Source organism: Nelumbo nucifera, chromosome 2 (genome assembly GCF_055504915.1).
Source record: "Nelumbo nucifera cultivar China Antique chromosome 2, China Antique-T2T, whole genome shotgun sequence".
Lineage (NCBI taxonomy): Eukaryota > Viridiplantae > Streptophyta > Magnoliopsida > Proteales > Nelumbonaceae > Nelumbo > Nelumbo nucifera.
In genome coordinates this window covers 10,980,160-10,997,030 of record NC_142650.1, presented here as the reverse complement: position 1 = coordinate 10,997,030, position 16,871 = coordinate 10,980,160, and the positions used below count along the sequence as shown (strand labels likewise).

Here is a 16,871-nt window from a genome sequence, read left to right as displayed (position 1 = left end):
AGTTAACTGGAACCATAAACTTAGTAGCCAATTAGGTGTTATTTAACAAAATTTATGAGTTTGAGAGAAGAATATGAAGGTTTGTTATTATGCAACTTGAGTGCATGCGTGTGTGTGCATAGTGCAATGAGACGCTTTAGAGGTATAATTTGCTCGCACCCATATGGTTCATGAAAAGCAATTTTGACTTTTAGTATGAGATTGATCGTTGATGTTTTAATTGGTCACGATTGATTGGATGTGATCAAAAAGCACTATTTAAAGTTAACAATCATTAACTATTAACTACCTTATTGTCTCTCACATAATATTTTGTTGGACGGTTTCTTAAAAAATAACCACTGTTTTCAAAACCGGATTGGACCAGAAAAACCAGGAATCGGTCACCTGACCGGTTCCGTTTTCCTCCAAAACCGCTTTTTTTTTTCCTTCTTAACTGTTGATTTTGATCAGCAAACCGATGAACTGGCCAGTTAACCATTCAAATGGTTTTGACCATTTTGCAAATTTTAATTTTTTTTTTATTTTTTTGTTAGAATGGGCTGGCCATTCAGGTTGAACGGTTGAACCGATAACCGAACCCCTAACCGGTTTAGTCACCGGTTCGCTTTTAAAAACCATGAAATTAATAATAAATCTGATTTGGGGTAAATAATGTTTTAAAGATAATATTTTTAGACACGCCTGGAAACTTTTCCAAATTTTCAAAGTCCTAATTCCCAACAACAAAACATCTTACAACCCTCTACCAAGTTGATCTAACACCGTATATTTCACGAGATTGGAACTATGTTGGTGGAGGGTTGGAAGAAAGAAAGGTGTTTTGTTGATAGGTGATCCGGACTCTTTAATAATCGGCACCGTCTGTCTCCACTGGTGAGTGGGCCGGCACCGGACCGAGAACCAGAGCCGCAATGACGCATCTGTACATATAATAGGTGGCGATGGGATGGGTTATATTATATATAGCCTATACACATCTTTTCTAAAGCACTGAGGCTGAGACTGATTACTGAAGGGATTGAGCGGGTTATATAGGCCATAGGCTATAGCATTCGCTGTTCTCACTCTCGCCCAGCAGCTAGCAAGTCAAACCTTGCTTGTTGCTATCGGTGATTGACTGATTGTGGTAGATAGGGTCCCTCCTTCCACGCACTACACTACATTGCACCACATCACACCACACACCAATGACCAAACCACATCAACATCTTTCCATTTTCCTTTTTCCTTTGGAAATGAAAGGAGTCATGATCCACCAATCCAACCCCCATCATCTCTATCTCTGAATATTACTTCCTCTATCCGACTATCCCCTAAAGGCCTAAACCTACTTTTTTCTTATTAATTTGTATGTTCTCCCCCCCCCCCCCCCCCCCCTATCCATGAAAAAAATATAGGGTACACAATAAAACAAAAAGGGAAAAGAATATATAAAACCGCTAAGTCACACGAAACTAACCCTTACACGCCATTATTAAATAATCTCACTGGCAATCAATGAAGGAGTTTCTCAATTTGTTGGCCTTGATTTTCGGATTAGTTAATTTGTTTCTTTCTCACTATATTCAAAAAGATAAAAAATCCGAAAAAACTGATAATCAATCAATTCATATCATCCTATCATAAAAGTGGTAGTAAGCCAGCTGTAATTTATTAGTAAATTTGTTATTGGTTAAAGTTTTTTTTTTTTTTTTTTTTTTTTATTTCTGATACCATAACTTCAACCTTTCTGGCATCGTGAAAATTGCCTTTTTATTTTGTTATTGCATTTGTTTTTGTTTTAATTTTTAATGGAGGGGAGATGATGCAAATAAATCCGGGTGATCACCCAATAAAAATTAGGGAAAATCTTTAAAAATAAATCTCGCTCAGTAATAGTGTAAATCAGACCATGCTGTGTGTTTAAGGAGTTAGTTTTTCACCTAGGCAAGAACCAAACTTAAGGAGAAGTAAAAGACAAAGAAGAGAAACAAACTTGGGTGACAGAATGTTCACATTTCTGGTGGACAAGGACCTAGTAACCTATCAGAGAGCTGTAACTTTACCTGATGCAGTATTTTAGAAAGAAGCCATAAAAAGTGAAATAGACTCCCTAGTCACTAATCACACTTGGGAACTTGTAGATCTCCCACCTGGAACTAAGACACTAGATTGTAAATGGTTTTTTAAGAAAAACTAAAGCCAGATGGCACAATAGATAAATTCAAGGCCAGATTAGTTGCTAAAGGGTTTAGACAAAAGAAAGATGTAGACTTCTTTGACACCTACTCTCTGGTTGCAAGATTAATGACATCTAAGGTTTTGTTTGTTATAACATCCATTTACAAACTGGTAATTCATCAAATGGATGTGAAAACAACTTTTTTAAATGGGGAGTTAGAGGAAGAAATTTACATTAGGCAACCTAAAGGCTTCATAATGCCAGGACAAGGAAGTAAAGTATGTAAATTAATTAAGTCTCTGTATGACTTAAAACAAGCTCCCAAATAATGGCATGAAAAATTTGATAATGTGTTAGTAATTAATGGATATAGCAAAAATAATTTTGATAGATGTGTTTATAGCAAATTTGAAAATAATACAGGAGTCATGATTTGTCTATGTGTTGATGATATGCTAATAATGAGAACTAGTCTAGAAATAGTAAAAGAAATAAAACAATTTCTAATGTCCAAATTTGATACCAAGGACTTGGGTGGGGCTGATGTAATCTTGGGGATTAAAGTCCATAAAGAACAAGAAAGCTTTATTCTCTCCCAATCACATTATGTAGAGAGTATTCTTAGGAAATTTGAACACTATGATTGTAAACCGGTTAAAACACTTATTGACTATAGTATTCACTTAAAGAAATATGTAGGGGAACCTGTTTCACAAAAGGAGTATGCAAATATAATTGGATCTATATCTTACTTAATGAACTGTACAAGACTAGACATAGCTATAGCTATGGAAAAATTAAGCTAGCATACTCATAGTTTCGGAAATGAACATTGGGAAGTTTTAGTAAGATTATTAAAATATTTGAAAGGAACTATAAACTATGGTTTACATTTCTCAGGTTTTCCTCCTGTTTTAGAAGGCTTTACTGATGCGAATTGAATTTCAGATTCAAAGGATAGTACTTCCACCAGTGGATATGCGTTTACTCTGGGTGGAGGAGCAGTATCGTGGAAATTAGAAAAGTAGTCATGCATTATAAGTTCAACAATGAAGGCCAAGTTCAATGCACTAGAATTGGCGGGGTTTGAGGTAGAGTGGCTAAGGAACTTGTTGGCAGATATGCCACTTTGGCCGCGGCCGGTTCTGTCCATATCTCTCCATTGTGATAGCCAAGCAGCAATAGCCAGAGCCAAGAATCAGACGTTCAATGGTAAAAGAAGGCACATCCACTTAAGGTATAACCTGCTAAGACAATACCTCAGCGAAGGCACAATCGCTCTGGATTTTGTAAGGTTTGAAAAGAACTTTGCAAATTCGTTAACCAAACCACAAACTTCTAAGGTGGTTTATGAGGCATCGGTAGGAATGGGGCTGATGCCCATTACAAAGTCATTAGTGATGGACACCCAACCTATGTGAAATGAGATCATTGGAATTAGGTTGAATGGGTAAAAACGAGTACGCTGAGCTGAGCCAAGCTGAGTCGGGTCAGGGCGTGGGCGTGGGTGTGGGTGCGTGTACGTGTACGCGTGATGCACCAAATCTTTTTGGTCTAATCGAATTGCACCTTTTCTTTTTTAAATTGAGTCTTTTAAATTTTGAATTTAATTTCAAATTAAAACGTTTTATTTTGTGTCTCTTCTTCCTCCTTGTGTCTCTTCGAACAAGTGCACTATTTTGAAGAGTCTCCTGTCTGAAAGGACACATTTGTGTCCATTTAGGTCTAAGAACACTCTATAAGAAGAGTGCTGGCCGACCCGGTCTACACACCATTTTCGACTTTCCTGTTTTCTCTGAGAAATCTGAGCATCAATCTTTTGTGGTTTGCAGAGGTCTGGTAAGCGAGTGCATGCCTACCAGTGGCCTGTGGGCTGTTTTGTCTTAGCGACCGGTTTGTGATCACCCGGATGCACCATAGGGGGTAGATATAGTTTTAATGAGAGTGGCAAAGTGTCACGACTCAACCCTGCATCTTCTTGTAATTCCCAGTTTCGAGTTCCTACAACAACTTCACACCACTGCAACTTTAGTTTGGAAAGCAGTTGCCGATAAGTTCCATCTGCTCTCTTTACTATTATTACAACAGTAGTTTTTCAGATATCATATCTTTTCCATATCATAGTCCAACCCAAATTTAAAATATTTGGACAGCTACCATTTATAAACATTGACATCATATAATACTATTAAAATATTTTAATTTGAATTATGTGTATATGTATGTATCTATGTCTCATCCCAAAAATTTTCAAGCCTAGTTTGAGCTGATTTACACACAAAACCTAGGATTAAGCTTGAAAATTTTTGAGCTAAGCTGGGTTAGGTTAGAAATGATCACCCCTATCTCGGAGGTTTTTAATAAATACTAAAATCGACGCTTGATTTTATTCTAACCCTTAAACATTATTGGTTGAATAGTTCTACTGTTAACTTGAATATAATGAGAGAAATATGAAGAATATTCTTGTAGAGTTTTAGATATTTGAATTCAATACCAAAAGTTTCCTACCTCTGGGTAAGTCAACTTATTTTTAGCAATGTTTTCGAATCGTCGTTGACCCGGATGGTCGAATCGTTCGGCTTGGGAACCATCCAGGCAACCGGTTCCGTTTTACCTCCAACATGGAATCTGGTAAAAAACCTTTGAAAAAGTGAACAAACCGACCCGAACAATCGAATTGTCCATTCGTCGACCCGTTCAATGATTTTTTATCGTTATTTTATTTTTTAATTATACTGTCATAACGGGCCATCCGTTCGAATGGATGGTCGGATCGTCGACTCGAAAACTGGTGGCTAGAAAAGTTATGTTTCTGGGTCGTTTTTTAAAATGTTGGTTTATAACATATTACAAAATTAACTTCTCCTATGAATGAAAAGTGAAATATTCCCAATGCACAGCTGTTATATCCCCTGAATTGAGATGTGGGAACAAGTAGTGGGTAACGTATCCAAACCCCAAAGTCAATGGCTCTATGATAGATCAAAATCATTTATAATGAAACTCATTCTCTAAATAACATGTAAAATTTGGGTCTAATTAGATGTTGGCATATAATCCAAAGTTTGTTGTTTATTTTTACAAAGTTTTAATAGACAAACATTATGGGATGAAATGTGACTATCTAACAATACTAATTCTTCGAGGGGATATTTGGTGACCGGTCTTCTAGGTTAAAAAATTTAGTGACTAAGAGAAGTATTGGTTGCATTGCCATGAATTATAGAGGAAATGGTGTTAGTTGCATTGTTAAGCCAATGGGTATAGTGTCCGTTAATGCGACAGAAGCTTGGGCTGTTTGGGAAGTTCATCAAATTGCTATTTCTATATGTAATTGAAGGAGATTTAAACTTGTCCTCAATTGTAGGGCCATTCATAATAAGACCCAAACCGACCAACCCGGTGCGATCCAACCCGAGTTGATTGGTTCTTCTTCAACACCGGTCGGTTTCAGGTTACAAAAAAAAAATAAATTGATGGTTCGGTTTGGTTTCGGTTTTCACACATGAAAACCGAAACCGAACTGACTTAGATATATGTTATATATATATATAATATTTCAGATATATATATATATATATATATATATGTCTGATATATTTCAGTTTTAATATATATTTCAGATATATATTTGTGGATATATATATATATATATATATATTTCAAAAATATACATATTATATATAAAATTTCTGATATATAAAATATCAGTTTTAATCCATCAAATCATTTTTAATTTCCAGGCATCTAGTCTTTGCTTTCTTAGACTTGAATTATTTATCATTCGCACCGAAAGAATCATTCACAAAACCGACCCAAACTGATTCAAACCGACCAGGTCGGGTCGGTTGGAAAAACGCCAGTAAACCGACCCAACCCGACCCGTGAACAGCCCTACTCAATTGCTTGGAGGGGTCTATAGAGCTGATGTGGGGACTTAAAAGATTTGATCCAAGAGTGTAGATTGATCTGTTCAAGAAAAGGTTAGAGGTTTCATATAATCACGTTTATAGAGAGGCCAATCAAGAAACTAAGTGGCTGGCTAAAAATGGTCTATGTGGTATTATTGAGTTACATGTAAACATGTTGTCTTTTAAATGTATTTGTTGATGTAATTCCAAGGGATGCGCTATCCTTCGTCTTGTTCTTGTGTAGGAGTGATCACCCACCAACAAATAACGTTCCAACCGTCTATCAATATAATCTCACACCACACATCTCAATATCTCATACATGATGGGTCTCACTTTTATGATGGGTGTTAGTCTCGTAGTGAGATGTACAGTGTTAGATCAAGTTGGTAGAGGGTTGGAACGCGTTTTCGTGGAAGAAGATCTCAACCCCCTTTCTTATATCAACAAAAAAAAAAAGAGGTGATGTACTTGCAAGATATTTTCGTTTTCTTTTGACTTGAGAATGTTGATCTTTCAATTAGGCCCCATTTGCTTTTCGGTAAGTTATTTACCTGGGTAAATGCAATTACTTGGGTAAGTTTTTCCTGGGAAACACACCTAGGTAAGTGTATTTATCCATGTTCTTTTATTTCCTAGGTAAATAAGGTAATGATCATTTTATCCTTAAAAATCCATTATTAAAAGGGGCATTTTTGTCTCATTCAAGTGTTAACAACTTTCCCCCTATGTGGGAAAGTTATTTACCCACCTAGGAGTACCCAGGAAAATAAACTTTCCTTGATCCCCACATAAATCTGAAAAATGAACCTATGATTTTTGATCAATGAGAACCAAAATCCATTGACCAACTTTTCCTCTCTCACAATCCAGAAAAAGAACACCCCTTTAGTATTTGCATGTTTTAAAAGAAAGCAACATTGGGCATTGTAATCTATTTGATTTAAAGTAAAATACGGGGCACTATTGGAATTTTAGCAGAACTTTGACATCACTTGTGATCAGATGTTGATAGCAACAAATGGTGGAACTAATGAGTGAAGGGTAGTTTTTGTTTTGCCATGCCAGTCAATTCAGGAGTGTCTGTTTGGAAAGTCAAGAGATGTTTTAGTATTTATCAGAAACCTTAAGGGAGGTTATTGTGTTGTAAAATTAGGGGGATGGTGGCAATATGATTAGTTTTGCTTTTGAAACAAAAAACAATTACCACATCAGAAAAAAAAAACATGATTTTGCTGACATGGTAATTTCTTTTCTTTTTGAAAACAAAATCAATCATGTTATCGAACACTCCCTAAAAGAGACTTTTGCTAGTAATTAAAATTAGGGGGATGGTGGCAATATGATTAGTTTTGCTTTTGAAACAAAAAACAATTACCACATCAGAAAAAAAAAACATGATTTTGCTGACATGGTAATTTCTTTTCTTTTTGAAAACAAAATCAATCATGTTATCGAACACTCCCTAAAAGAGACTTTTGCTAGTAATTAAAATTAGGGGGATGGTGGCAATATGATTAGTTTTGCTTTTGAAACAAAAAACAATTACCACATCAGAAAAAAAAAAACATGATTTTGCTGACATGGTAATTTCTTTTCTTTTTGAAAACAAAATCAATCATGTTATCGAACACTTCCTAAAAGAGACTTTTGCTAGTAATTAAAATTAGGGGGATGGTGGCAATATGATTAGTTTTGCTTTTGAAACAAAAAACAATTACCACATCAGAAAAAAAAAACATGATTTTGCTGAATTATACATTTATACTCGAATATTGAATGCCATTAATTAATTAAAATAAAATGATAAACATATTATACATTATTAATGTAATGAACTAAAAATAAGACTTTAATAATGCATGCCATGAATAAAATGAATTGGAAATAACATCTATGAGACTTCAACCTTTTTTTTTGTAATTAGAGCCATCAACTCAAAATTTCACCGGGAATAAAACATCAAAGTTTACATATAAGAAAGGTCGAATCCAGACTGCAAAATGAGAAGTGAGGTGTGCATTCAAAACAGCTTTGTATTTGGAAAGAGTACAAATACAAATACAAATATAAATACAAATATAAATACATACAAGCTAATACAAAATATAAGGTTTTGCACTCTATATATTTGTATTTGTACTCCTTCCCAAAGTATTAGCAGTGCGGGGGATGGTATTCAAAGTAAAACAGCTTTTGAGACTTCAACTTATAACTTAACTCCTCAGTAGACATGCATGATATTCAAACTTACCTTTTTTTAGTAGATTCATTATAAACTTTATACGTATATAAACGTATTTAAATATTATTAGATCGTATCATATTAGATTAGATAGGGGTAGATCCATATTCGATCCAATTTTAAATAGACCAAATTCAGATCAATCTTTGCCCAACTGGAATCAAATTCGAATTCAGACAAATACGATTGCGTTGAAGCCTTATATATTGCCTTTTCCAAATGCTAATACTAACTAGTTTACTTATTAAGCTTTTAATTTCTGCTATGCACAAGATGTTGGTTATTTTTACTTTTTAGTGCTAATCACACTACAGTCGCATGGTAATGGCTCCCCACAAAGTAAGCTTCACATGCACCCCACAGTACATCTGAACTGTGAATAGTGAACATTTTCCCCATGATGTGCTGTGGCCTGTGGGGGGCCAACCTGGACTCAGTTGCTCCCATAAGTGACAACGTATTGGGCCCAACCTAGTAAGAAGTTGATAGGCCTAAAGGAGCGAGATGATCTTGGCAGCACAGTATAGTAGGTCCAATATTCAAGCCCAGCCCATCTCGATTGGTTAAATGGGCGTTTGCCTAGGAAATCAATCATTCAAAGTGGTAGAATTTCAAATTTTACATGAACCTAAAGAAAATCATTTTACTGGACGTCACAGCAAGCAGAACATGGTCAAATGGTTGTGTCACCATCCGCAATGGCCCATGGGCCCTCGTTTAGGCTTAGGGACTCAAGGGTCCCGGTCCATGTATACCATCCTATATAAGAACAATGTGGAAAGGAAATCAACAACTAACCGTCTTTCACAGCAGTGAGAGCAGTCGTACTTCTGATAGCATAACAAGGCATAAGCCACGCACCGGCAGTTTGGAGGCTGAAGCATTGCTTCAGTTACTTTCACTGAGCTGCTTTTAGACAAATCTGTAAAAGAAGCTTCAGTGAAAGAGAAATCATGTTTCTGTCTGTTGTTGGATGGGCCCCATCCCGCAAAGCCATAAGCCGGTGCGTGAAAGCCCACTGACTCTGAGTATGGCCGACAGCCGGTGGCCCTTGGAATTACAATAGCTCCTAATTAACTTTGGTCAAAGGTAGTTTAGAAATTGAAGGGTCAAAGGGGAGCTGCACCTCAGAAGTCAGAAAGCGAAAACTTTGGCAAGAGAAGGAGAAAGATAACTCCATTCAACATGACACCTAATTAAATATGTCTCTGTTTCTATCTAAAATAAATATTAGAGGTGTTAGACATTTAGGTTTTGTCCTTATTGGTGCTAGCCAAACTAACTGACAATTGCTAGTATTCCAACTTATAGAATCAAACAAAAAGGAGGGGTCAATTATTCCGGATCTCCTACACTTTTTCTTTTTCTACACACCAGTCTATGATAGGCGCTATTTATATAGGAGGAATACACATGCAAAATGAGGAGGTTGACTCCTAAAGACTCTTTTTGAACATGACTATGCTTTATCAGAACTGGTTAAGTAGCTTGTCAAATGGACTTTCAAAAAGTGAGCAGTGACTCTTGTTTGGAAAAGTTGCTCTTAATTAGGATTCTATGGGTCCTATGGAACTCTACTATAGAAATCGAAGTTAAGATATATTTGATAATATTATACCAGTTTTCTATATGGGTCCGGGGTAGTGAAATCAGTTAACACCTATATCTAATCTCCCATGTATGCCTATGCCTATGCCTGGTTCAACTCACAACATGTTGCAAATCAGTCACATTATTCAGTTTTCACTTTACACTTGATGGAGCTTGTATGTATAAGGTTCAAAAAGAATCTGCAACGTATGTATTAATTCAAAATGAAGACTGTGTATTGATGATATCAAGATATAGGATCAAGGCAAATCAACCATGCATGAGAAAACAAAGTGGGAGCCAATTATTTTGAAGCAAAGGCTCAGTTTGGAAAGAGTATAAGTAATAATATGTACAGTGCAAATACATACAAAATACAAGGCTTTGCATTTTCGTAATTGCATTAGGCTGAGTTCGGAAAGAGTACAAATGCAAACATGTAGAGTACAAAACCTTATATTTCGTATGTATTTATGCTATACATATATTGCCCTGAATTTTCAAAAACAACTTGTACATGCTTTGTTGGCCAGCCCCACATAACATACAAAAATATCACTGTTACTGCACCATTTAGAGTCTTTAATATCTTACTCCAAATACTTTCATAATACCATTATTACCCCTGATTCTTTGACAAAAAAACCAAAACCTAAAACCCAGAACCAATTGACTTCCTGAGCTACTGTAACGGCCAAGTCATGAGAGGGAAACTCAGTGGTTTGTAAACCAAAACTGTTCAATTTCGATTTCAGATGAACAAGAAACCCCCCCAAAAAATGATGATATGAGATGAACGAGAAAAAAGTCAAAAACTATTGAAATGATCAGCAAATTAAGTTCTTCAAGTAGCTAGGTTGGTTTTGGCATTTCTGCTGCCCCATCCAATCCGTCTCTATCAGCTAAAAGGCTATGTTTAGTTCCATAGGTGTTTTTTGGAAAAACGTATCCACATCAACCCCATATAGGTGTTGGCCTTTATTGTGTATAAAATCACTGTTTGGTTTTAATGTTTATCAAATAAATACTTAAAAACAGAAATATTTTGATTTATGTGCATGAAGAGTTGGGGGGAACAAGAATTGAAACACACTGCTTATGTGGCACATTTTAAGCTGAGGTGGAGAGTAACTTTATGGGGTGTTACTTGAAACACTCATAAAACACTCAACCAAACAACAAAAGTAATAAACATTTAAAGCAACGCTTTTCAAATAAATGTTTATCTGATAAACACCTCATCAATAAATGCCCACGTCATTGGATTGCTTATAATTTTAATTCTAAGTAATTTTACCTAATCATAATGGAGTTCCAGGAAGAAGAGGAAAGGAAGTGAAACCTAGGAGCTTGTTCAGATCTACAAGCGATTTTACCATCTAATTGCAAATCACCGCCATCGGTGTCGGTCATTGGCTCACATTTATCATTGGAGAATGCTCAAGGAGGAAGAAGAAATACATGGAGCAGGTGTTTGTGGAATCTATCCATTCAAGTAAAATCAAACTCATTGGCATTACTATTGCTCCACCTTATACCCCTTTAAAATTTGCTAGTGGTGGTGTTTTGGGGCAGAGAAGAGAGAAGAAGAAAAAAGAAGACATTCCATCTTTTGCAAGGTAGAGAAGAGAGGAAAAAAGAAAGAAGAAGAAGACATTCGAGCTTTGGCAGGGCAGAGGAGAATAAAAAGATAGAGAGGTAGAAGAAAAAGATGTGAGAAAATGACATGTTTTGAAAATTTAATCAATAGTTATGGACAATGCGGTCCTTTAGGCTGCGTTTAGAATCAGTGTAAACCAAGAATGATGTAAAAGTTTATACAAGATAGGTTTTGTTGGCATTTGGGAGGAGTGTAAGTGAAGATCGATGTAAACTCCACTCCGGTTTAGATTTATTGGTGTTTGGATAGAGTGGAGTTTTACATCATAAATTGATGTAAAACCTCATCAAGCATAAACTTTTACATCGATAATCTATGTAAATACTACATTGATTTTATTGATGTAAATATTTAATATCCTTCTCAATATAAAAATTTATTCTTATCAGATGCCTATAAAACTGAAAGAGAATACAACTTTATTTCGATTCTTTTACACTCCTACCAAACGCAGCATTTAACCAAGCCCAATAAAACAAAGATAATCACAAAGTGATCTGGATTTAAAACAAACGGGCAGCGTGGTGTCCCAGTTCCATCGGGTTTGGGCCGTCTCCAGCATGTCCTGCAACAGCTGATGCGAACTCCAGTAGCCGTGACAAGTTGGTATTTCGCCGGGAGCATAGAATGGGTAGGACACTACTGTTTATAATTGAGCTTTTCTCTTTCAAATATATATTTATTTTTACTTATTTTTTTCTGAGGTTTCAAAATTTACGAGAATTAGATCGGCCTTAATGAGAGAGTGGTTATGTTTACTCAAGAATTTTAAACTACATTAAAGATATTTAATGCCGTTTGGCTACGGTTTTTGAATAAAACAAATTTAAGAAGACAACTCATGCGGTATCAGCACATTGCTGATGAATGGTACCAAACATTAGCTAGAAAACAAGATGAAAATTTTCTCTTGCAAATTAACCTGCAATATTAATAAGTTTTTCCTATGATTCGATACGTTGTGCGCTAGAACTTATTTGACATTAGGGATGGCAAATTTCACTATAAATCCAGGGTTCCACCCTGCCCCGCCCTGAATTGGGGTGGGGAATGGGGAAAACATTTTTTTTCCAAACCGGGGATAGGGCGGGACAGGGTTTGCATATAATTTCCTGAATCCGATGATAAAGTAATAAAATATTCCTATGTTTAATATTAATTTTTAAAATACCTCTAATTTTTTCTTAATTTCCTAAAACCCTAATATCCCATAATTCCATTTTTATAATACTTCTAAATTTCCATAATCCAATTTCTAAATTATCTCAAATTTTTATAATTCTATTTTTAAAATACCTCTAAATTAGGTGTATTTTTAGATGATTCCCCGTCCCTGATGAGAGTGGATGCTCCATCCCAAACCCAGTTGCCATTCTTATATGACACAGTTCTTATTAACAAAAAAACAGATCGTGCTAATGAACTGTTTTCTAATTAATAAACTGTTTAAGACTTTAAATGTGTAGCTCTATTCCTTCAACTCGTGACTTCATGAAAAGGTTGTCTCATAACTCATAACTCATGATGATTCCATTCCAATAGTTCTGCTAATTGCACCAACCTAATTAATTAAAAATGATCAAAAGTATCAGTAGTAAACTAGCTTAAAGACCAAAACAGAAGGTCCAAAACCTTCATGAGTCTCTCTTCCTGTGGTCTTCTTTTGTTTCAGCAGCTTGGCCTGTGCTTCAGTCCTCTTTGTTTCACTTTTCTACTGATTGTATTTGCTTGGTGTGTAATCTGAGCATTAGCATTAATGTATGAATACGCCTTTCTGGCTTAGAAAAAAGAACCAAATAATCAAGAAGCATTAATTCCAACTATAATTAAGCTTGGTAATAAAATCAAGAAGGATAAATTAAAACAAGTACTCGGTATTAATTAATCCTTTTATATGAATTATAAGTATTGTTCTTCTTAAAACTTTTATAGTTGATATATAGGAGGTTTCTTGGAGTTGAGACATGAAATCTTAGTCACTGCAGGCCTAATCATATCTATCTTTCTTGTCCACTTTAATTAGATCTTCTGCTGCTTAAATGTTTGTCAATAATCCACCAAGTTTGTTGATGATAAACATAAATTGTCATTTAGATTCAATTTATAATAGGTATGCAAAGAAAACACTAGAATGAAGTAAATGATGTCTTAATTAATTATGCAAGCGTTTTCTCTTCTTTATATATATATTTCTCAGACAACCCAAGTATATAACACTGTAACTAGTTCTTAGAAATAGCTAGACATTAATTATTAACTAGCAATCTGCTTCAATATGCATTTAGTAATAAATAATATAACTAGAGCTAAACTAACAAAGATAGTTAAGTTCCATCAGGACTCTTTTAGAGCTTCGGCTGTTGCTAGATTTTCACCATTTAAATTTTGATAAATCTAGATAATGCATGCATACAAAAACGATGAACAAATTACACGAAAAAAAAGGAACAATATTGGTATCTATTACCTTGTATGGTCCAGGCCAGTGATCTCTATATAATATATTCTCGTTGACAAGTACCTCAACATCTCACTAAGAATACACAGCATTCATATAGTCAGATCCAGAGTACTTGCCGTTCTTGCATGCTTATTCCTACTATCATCTCCTTCTTTCAACCTGCTAAGCCTTGAGGATGAAGGTGGTGATGGGAACAAAGAAAGAGATAAACTACTACCAACTCCAACATCTTCTGAACTTCTGGGGCACTCATCATGCCTTGAAGCTATCTTTAGAGAGAGATTCAAGTCAAGGTCACAATCTGAAGCCTTTCTCTTTCCTGGGTTTTTCTCTTCAACAGCTATCCTCCAGTTTGTCTCTGGGGTAATGCTATTGTTCAAACGAACCGCTTGCTCCAACCCGCTTCCTCGGAACTGTGTCGTGGGGTTGGGCTTAGTAATTGGACTTGGTCTGAATGTTGGAGTTTGCCATGATTCATGTTGCCTAAACAATGAGAAATCCCCCCGAGTTTCATGGGTCATCTTGATAGAATGTCCAAAAGGAGAACTACCCATTTGAAAATCATCACGATTTGGTGCCTTGCTGCTGTTGAGGCTGAAGTTCCTCGTGGCCACTGAACTGTAAAACCCAGATGGTCGATTTGTAGCTTCTCCTATATAAGGATTACTCATCCAATTGCCATGGTTATTCCATGAAGCCTCTTCATATCTGGATAAATATAAGATGGATATATTTATTATGGGGTCAAGCTTATTACATATTACTAACACAACAGTACTAAAAGGGTGTTCAGGGTGTCAAATTCCATACCTGAAACTGGACGCAGGTCTTTGATTAAACCCTTGCAGCATGGGTAGTTGGCTTAGGTTGTATATGTGGCGATCTGCAGCTTCCACATAATGCCTTTGCTGATCGGTTATCACTGTCCAATTAATCCAAATAAAGAAAGAAAAAAAAAAACAACGTTTATTACTCTCCATAGTCAGCAAGGCTGTAGAACACCGGAAAGATGCAATTCAGGAACCAAACCGAAAATTACAATTTCAAGATTTTCCAGAATACCCATTTGGACATGTATAAAATTCTTACCTTGACCGGCGTCATCTATCTTCTTGCTCCGGTACATCTGACGAAGGAGAAAAGGAAATTAAGGTTATTTAATTGATGAATTTTAAGGCAATAAATGAGTATATATATTTGTGTTTTATGAAATTTGATTATAAAATTACTTGTAGATGACTCTTGACATGAGCGATGGTAAGACCTTTGATGTTCATCAGATTAAGTACTAGCTTAGGCGTGGCTCCTGCACCAAATGAAAGCTATTAATTAGAGATATCAGACGGGGAAATTCTTATGTATATTTAGTAATTAATCGTTGGAGGAGATCGAAGTTAAGACTTAAGAGGGTGGCTGGCCACTTACGATCTTGTCCACCAAGTCTTTCAACAGCGTGAACAAAGCAAAGATGGAGATCAGGCGTCCAACGGAGTCTTGGCATCTTGGAACGGACATACTGTCGGACGGACCCAGTTCCGGCCTTCTTCTCATTCTCCTCAACTGTACTGTTGCTGGAGCTCCCTCCGTTTTTAGGCTTGTCATTGCAGTCTACCTCTTCGTCTTCCTCCTCGTCCTCATGCTTGTCAGAATGATTAGTCTTGGAACCTTCACTGCTATTACTAGTTTCCTTCATCTCTCTCTTTCTTTTTCTTTGCCAGGAATCGTCCTATTTAGTCGTCCCCAGATCGATCTCTCCAGCTATTCTCTTTCTTCTAACATATAAAAGTAGATACCAACAGAATAGCACGGGCATAGCCCAGAAAAACCAGCTATTGAATATGGGAATTGAAACCTTAATCCTTGAGAAGAATTGGACATAAAAGGACCTGCTGCCTCAGAACCACCAGCTATTGTTGAATGATGACTTGGAAATTAAAACCCTAGCCCTGAAAGTTGAGATTTTGAGACGAAAAAGTACCCTCCCTTTCTCTCTCTAGTAAATATTTAATTATATATGTATAGTTAATTGTATACATGTATGCATGATTAATGGATGTACGTACTGCTTGGGGGTGTGGAACTAAAGATTGGTTCGTGGAAGGAGAGAAAGTTGAAATGCATAGAGAGAGAGAGCATGTGTTGGCTGGGGAGTGAATGAGTGATTGATCACGTTGCTGGCGCATTGATGCCTGCTGGGACCCAAAACTCAGAGAAGTGCCACTGCCTTTTCCAGGGAAAATCACGGATTTGTCCCTTCTCGATCCTCAGAAGTCAGTAACTATTCCCAAGCTCCATCTCCACATGATCAATGGTGGGCCGTGGACGTCCTCTCAGATGTTTTTGTGCTTAATGTATGTCAAGTTATAATGTGGCTTAAGCTCCCAATTCAATCGTAATTAATCCCGGCTTCTAAGAGTTCAAATGGTGGCCCCCCATGCATAAGATAAACCGTTTTCATATGCTTTTTAAGCTAAGGGACCCCACATCAGCAATAAAGTGTCGTTTCAATGAAGGGTTCTGATCAACTGTTTGATGGGTCACTGGTCATTATATTAAGTAGATGCCAAACTGTCAATTTTCTCAGTCTTTAACCTAACTACTTGGAATTATGCCTGAAAAGGTTGGACTTTCCAAGTTTCCAGTGAATCATTATTAATGGTAGAGTTCTTACTCTCACAAAATCACAGACACCCACCCAACATTTATGACTCATCAGCAGCCTCTCTCTCTCTGAAATCAACCCAAGGCTCAGGGTTGCAAAGTTGGAAACTAAAGAGCTTTAGTAGTCTATACTCTATACAGAGAGTATCTTAGATCCAAAATTATCAAAACGAAAA

General features: G+C 36.2%; 1 protein-coding gene across 2 annotated transcripts; it reads right to left on the bottom strand.

Moving 5' to 3' along the window:
• Positions 1 to 12,977: 12,977 nt before the first annotated feature.
• On the bottom strand, positions 12,978 to 15,972 carry LOC104597309 (uncharacterized). Of its 2 annotated transcripts, none has more exons than XM_010258778.2 (6): positions 15,460 to 15,972; positions 15,264 to 15,340; positions 15,124 to 15,160; positions 14,845 to 14,956; positions 14,041 to 14,742; positions 12,978 to 13,347 (listed from the first exon to the last, which is right to left on the bottom strand). In XM_010258778.2, exons 1-5 carry the CDS (start codon positions 15,725 to 15,727, stop codon positions 14,124 to 14,126), a joined length of 1,113 nt encoding a protein of 370 aa, XP_010257080.1. In that variant the 5' UTR covers positions 15,728 to 15,972; the 3' UTR covers positions 12,978 to 13,347; positions 14,041 to 14,123. The 2 variants fall into 2 exon arrangements, with proteins under 2 accessions (XP_010257080.1, XP_010257081.1); XM_010258779.2 differs by having other exon boundaries at positions 12,982 to 13,313; positions 15,460 to 15,971.
• Between the last annotated feature and the right edge of the window lie 899 nt (positions 15,973 to 16,871).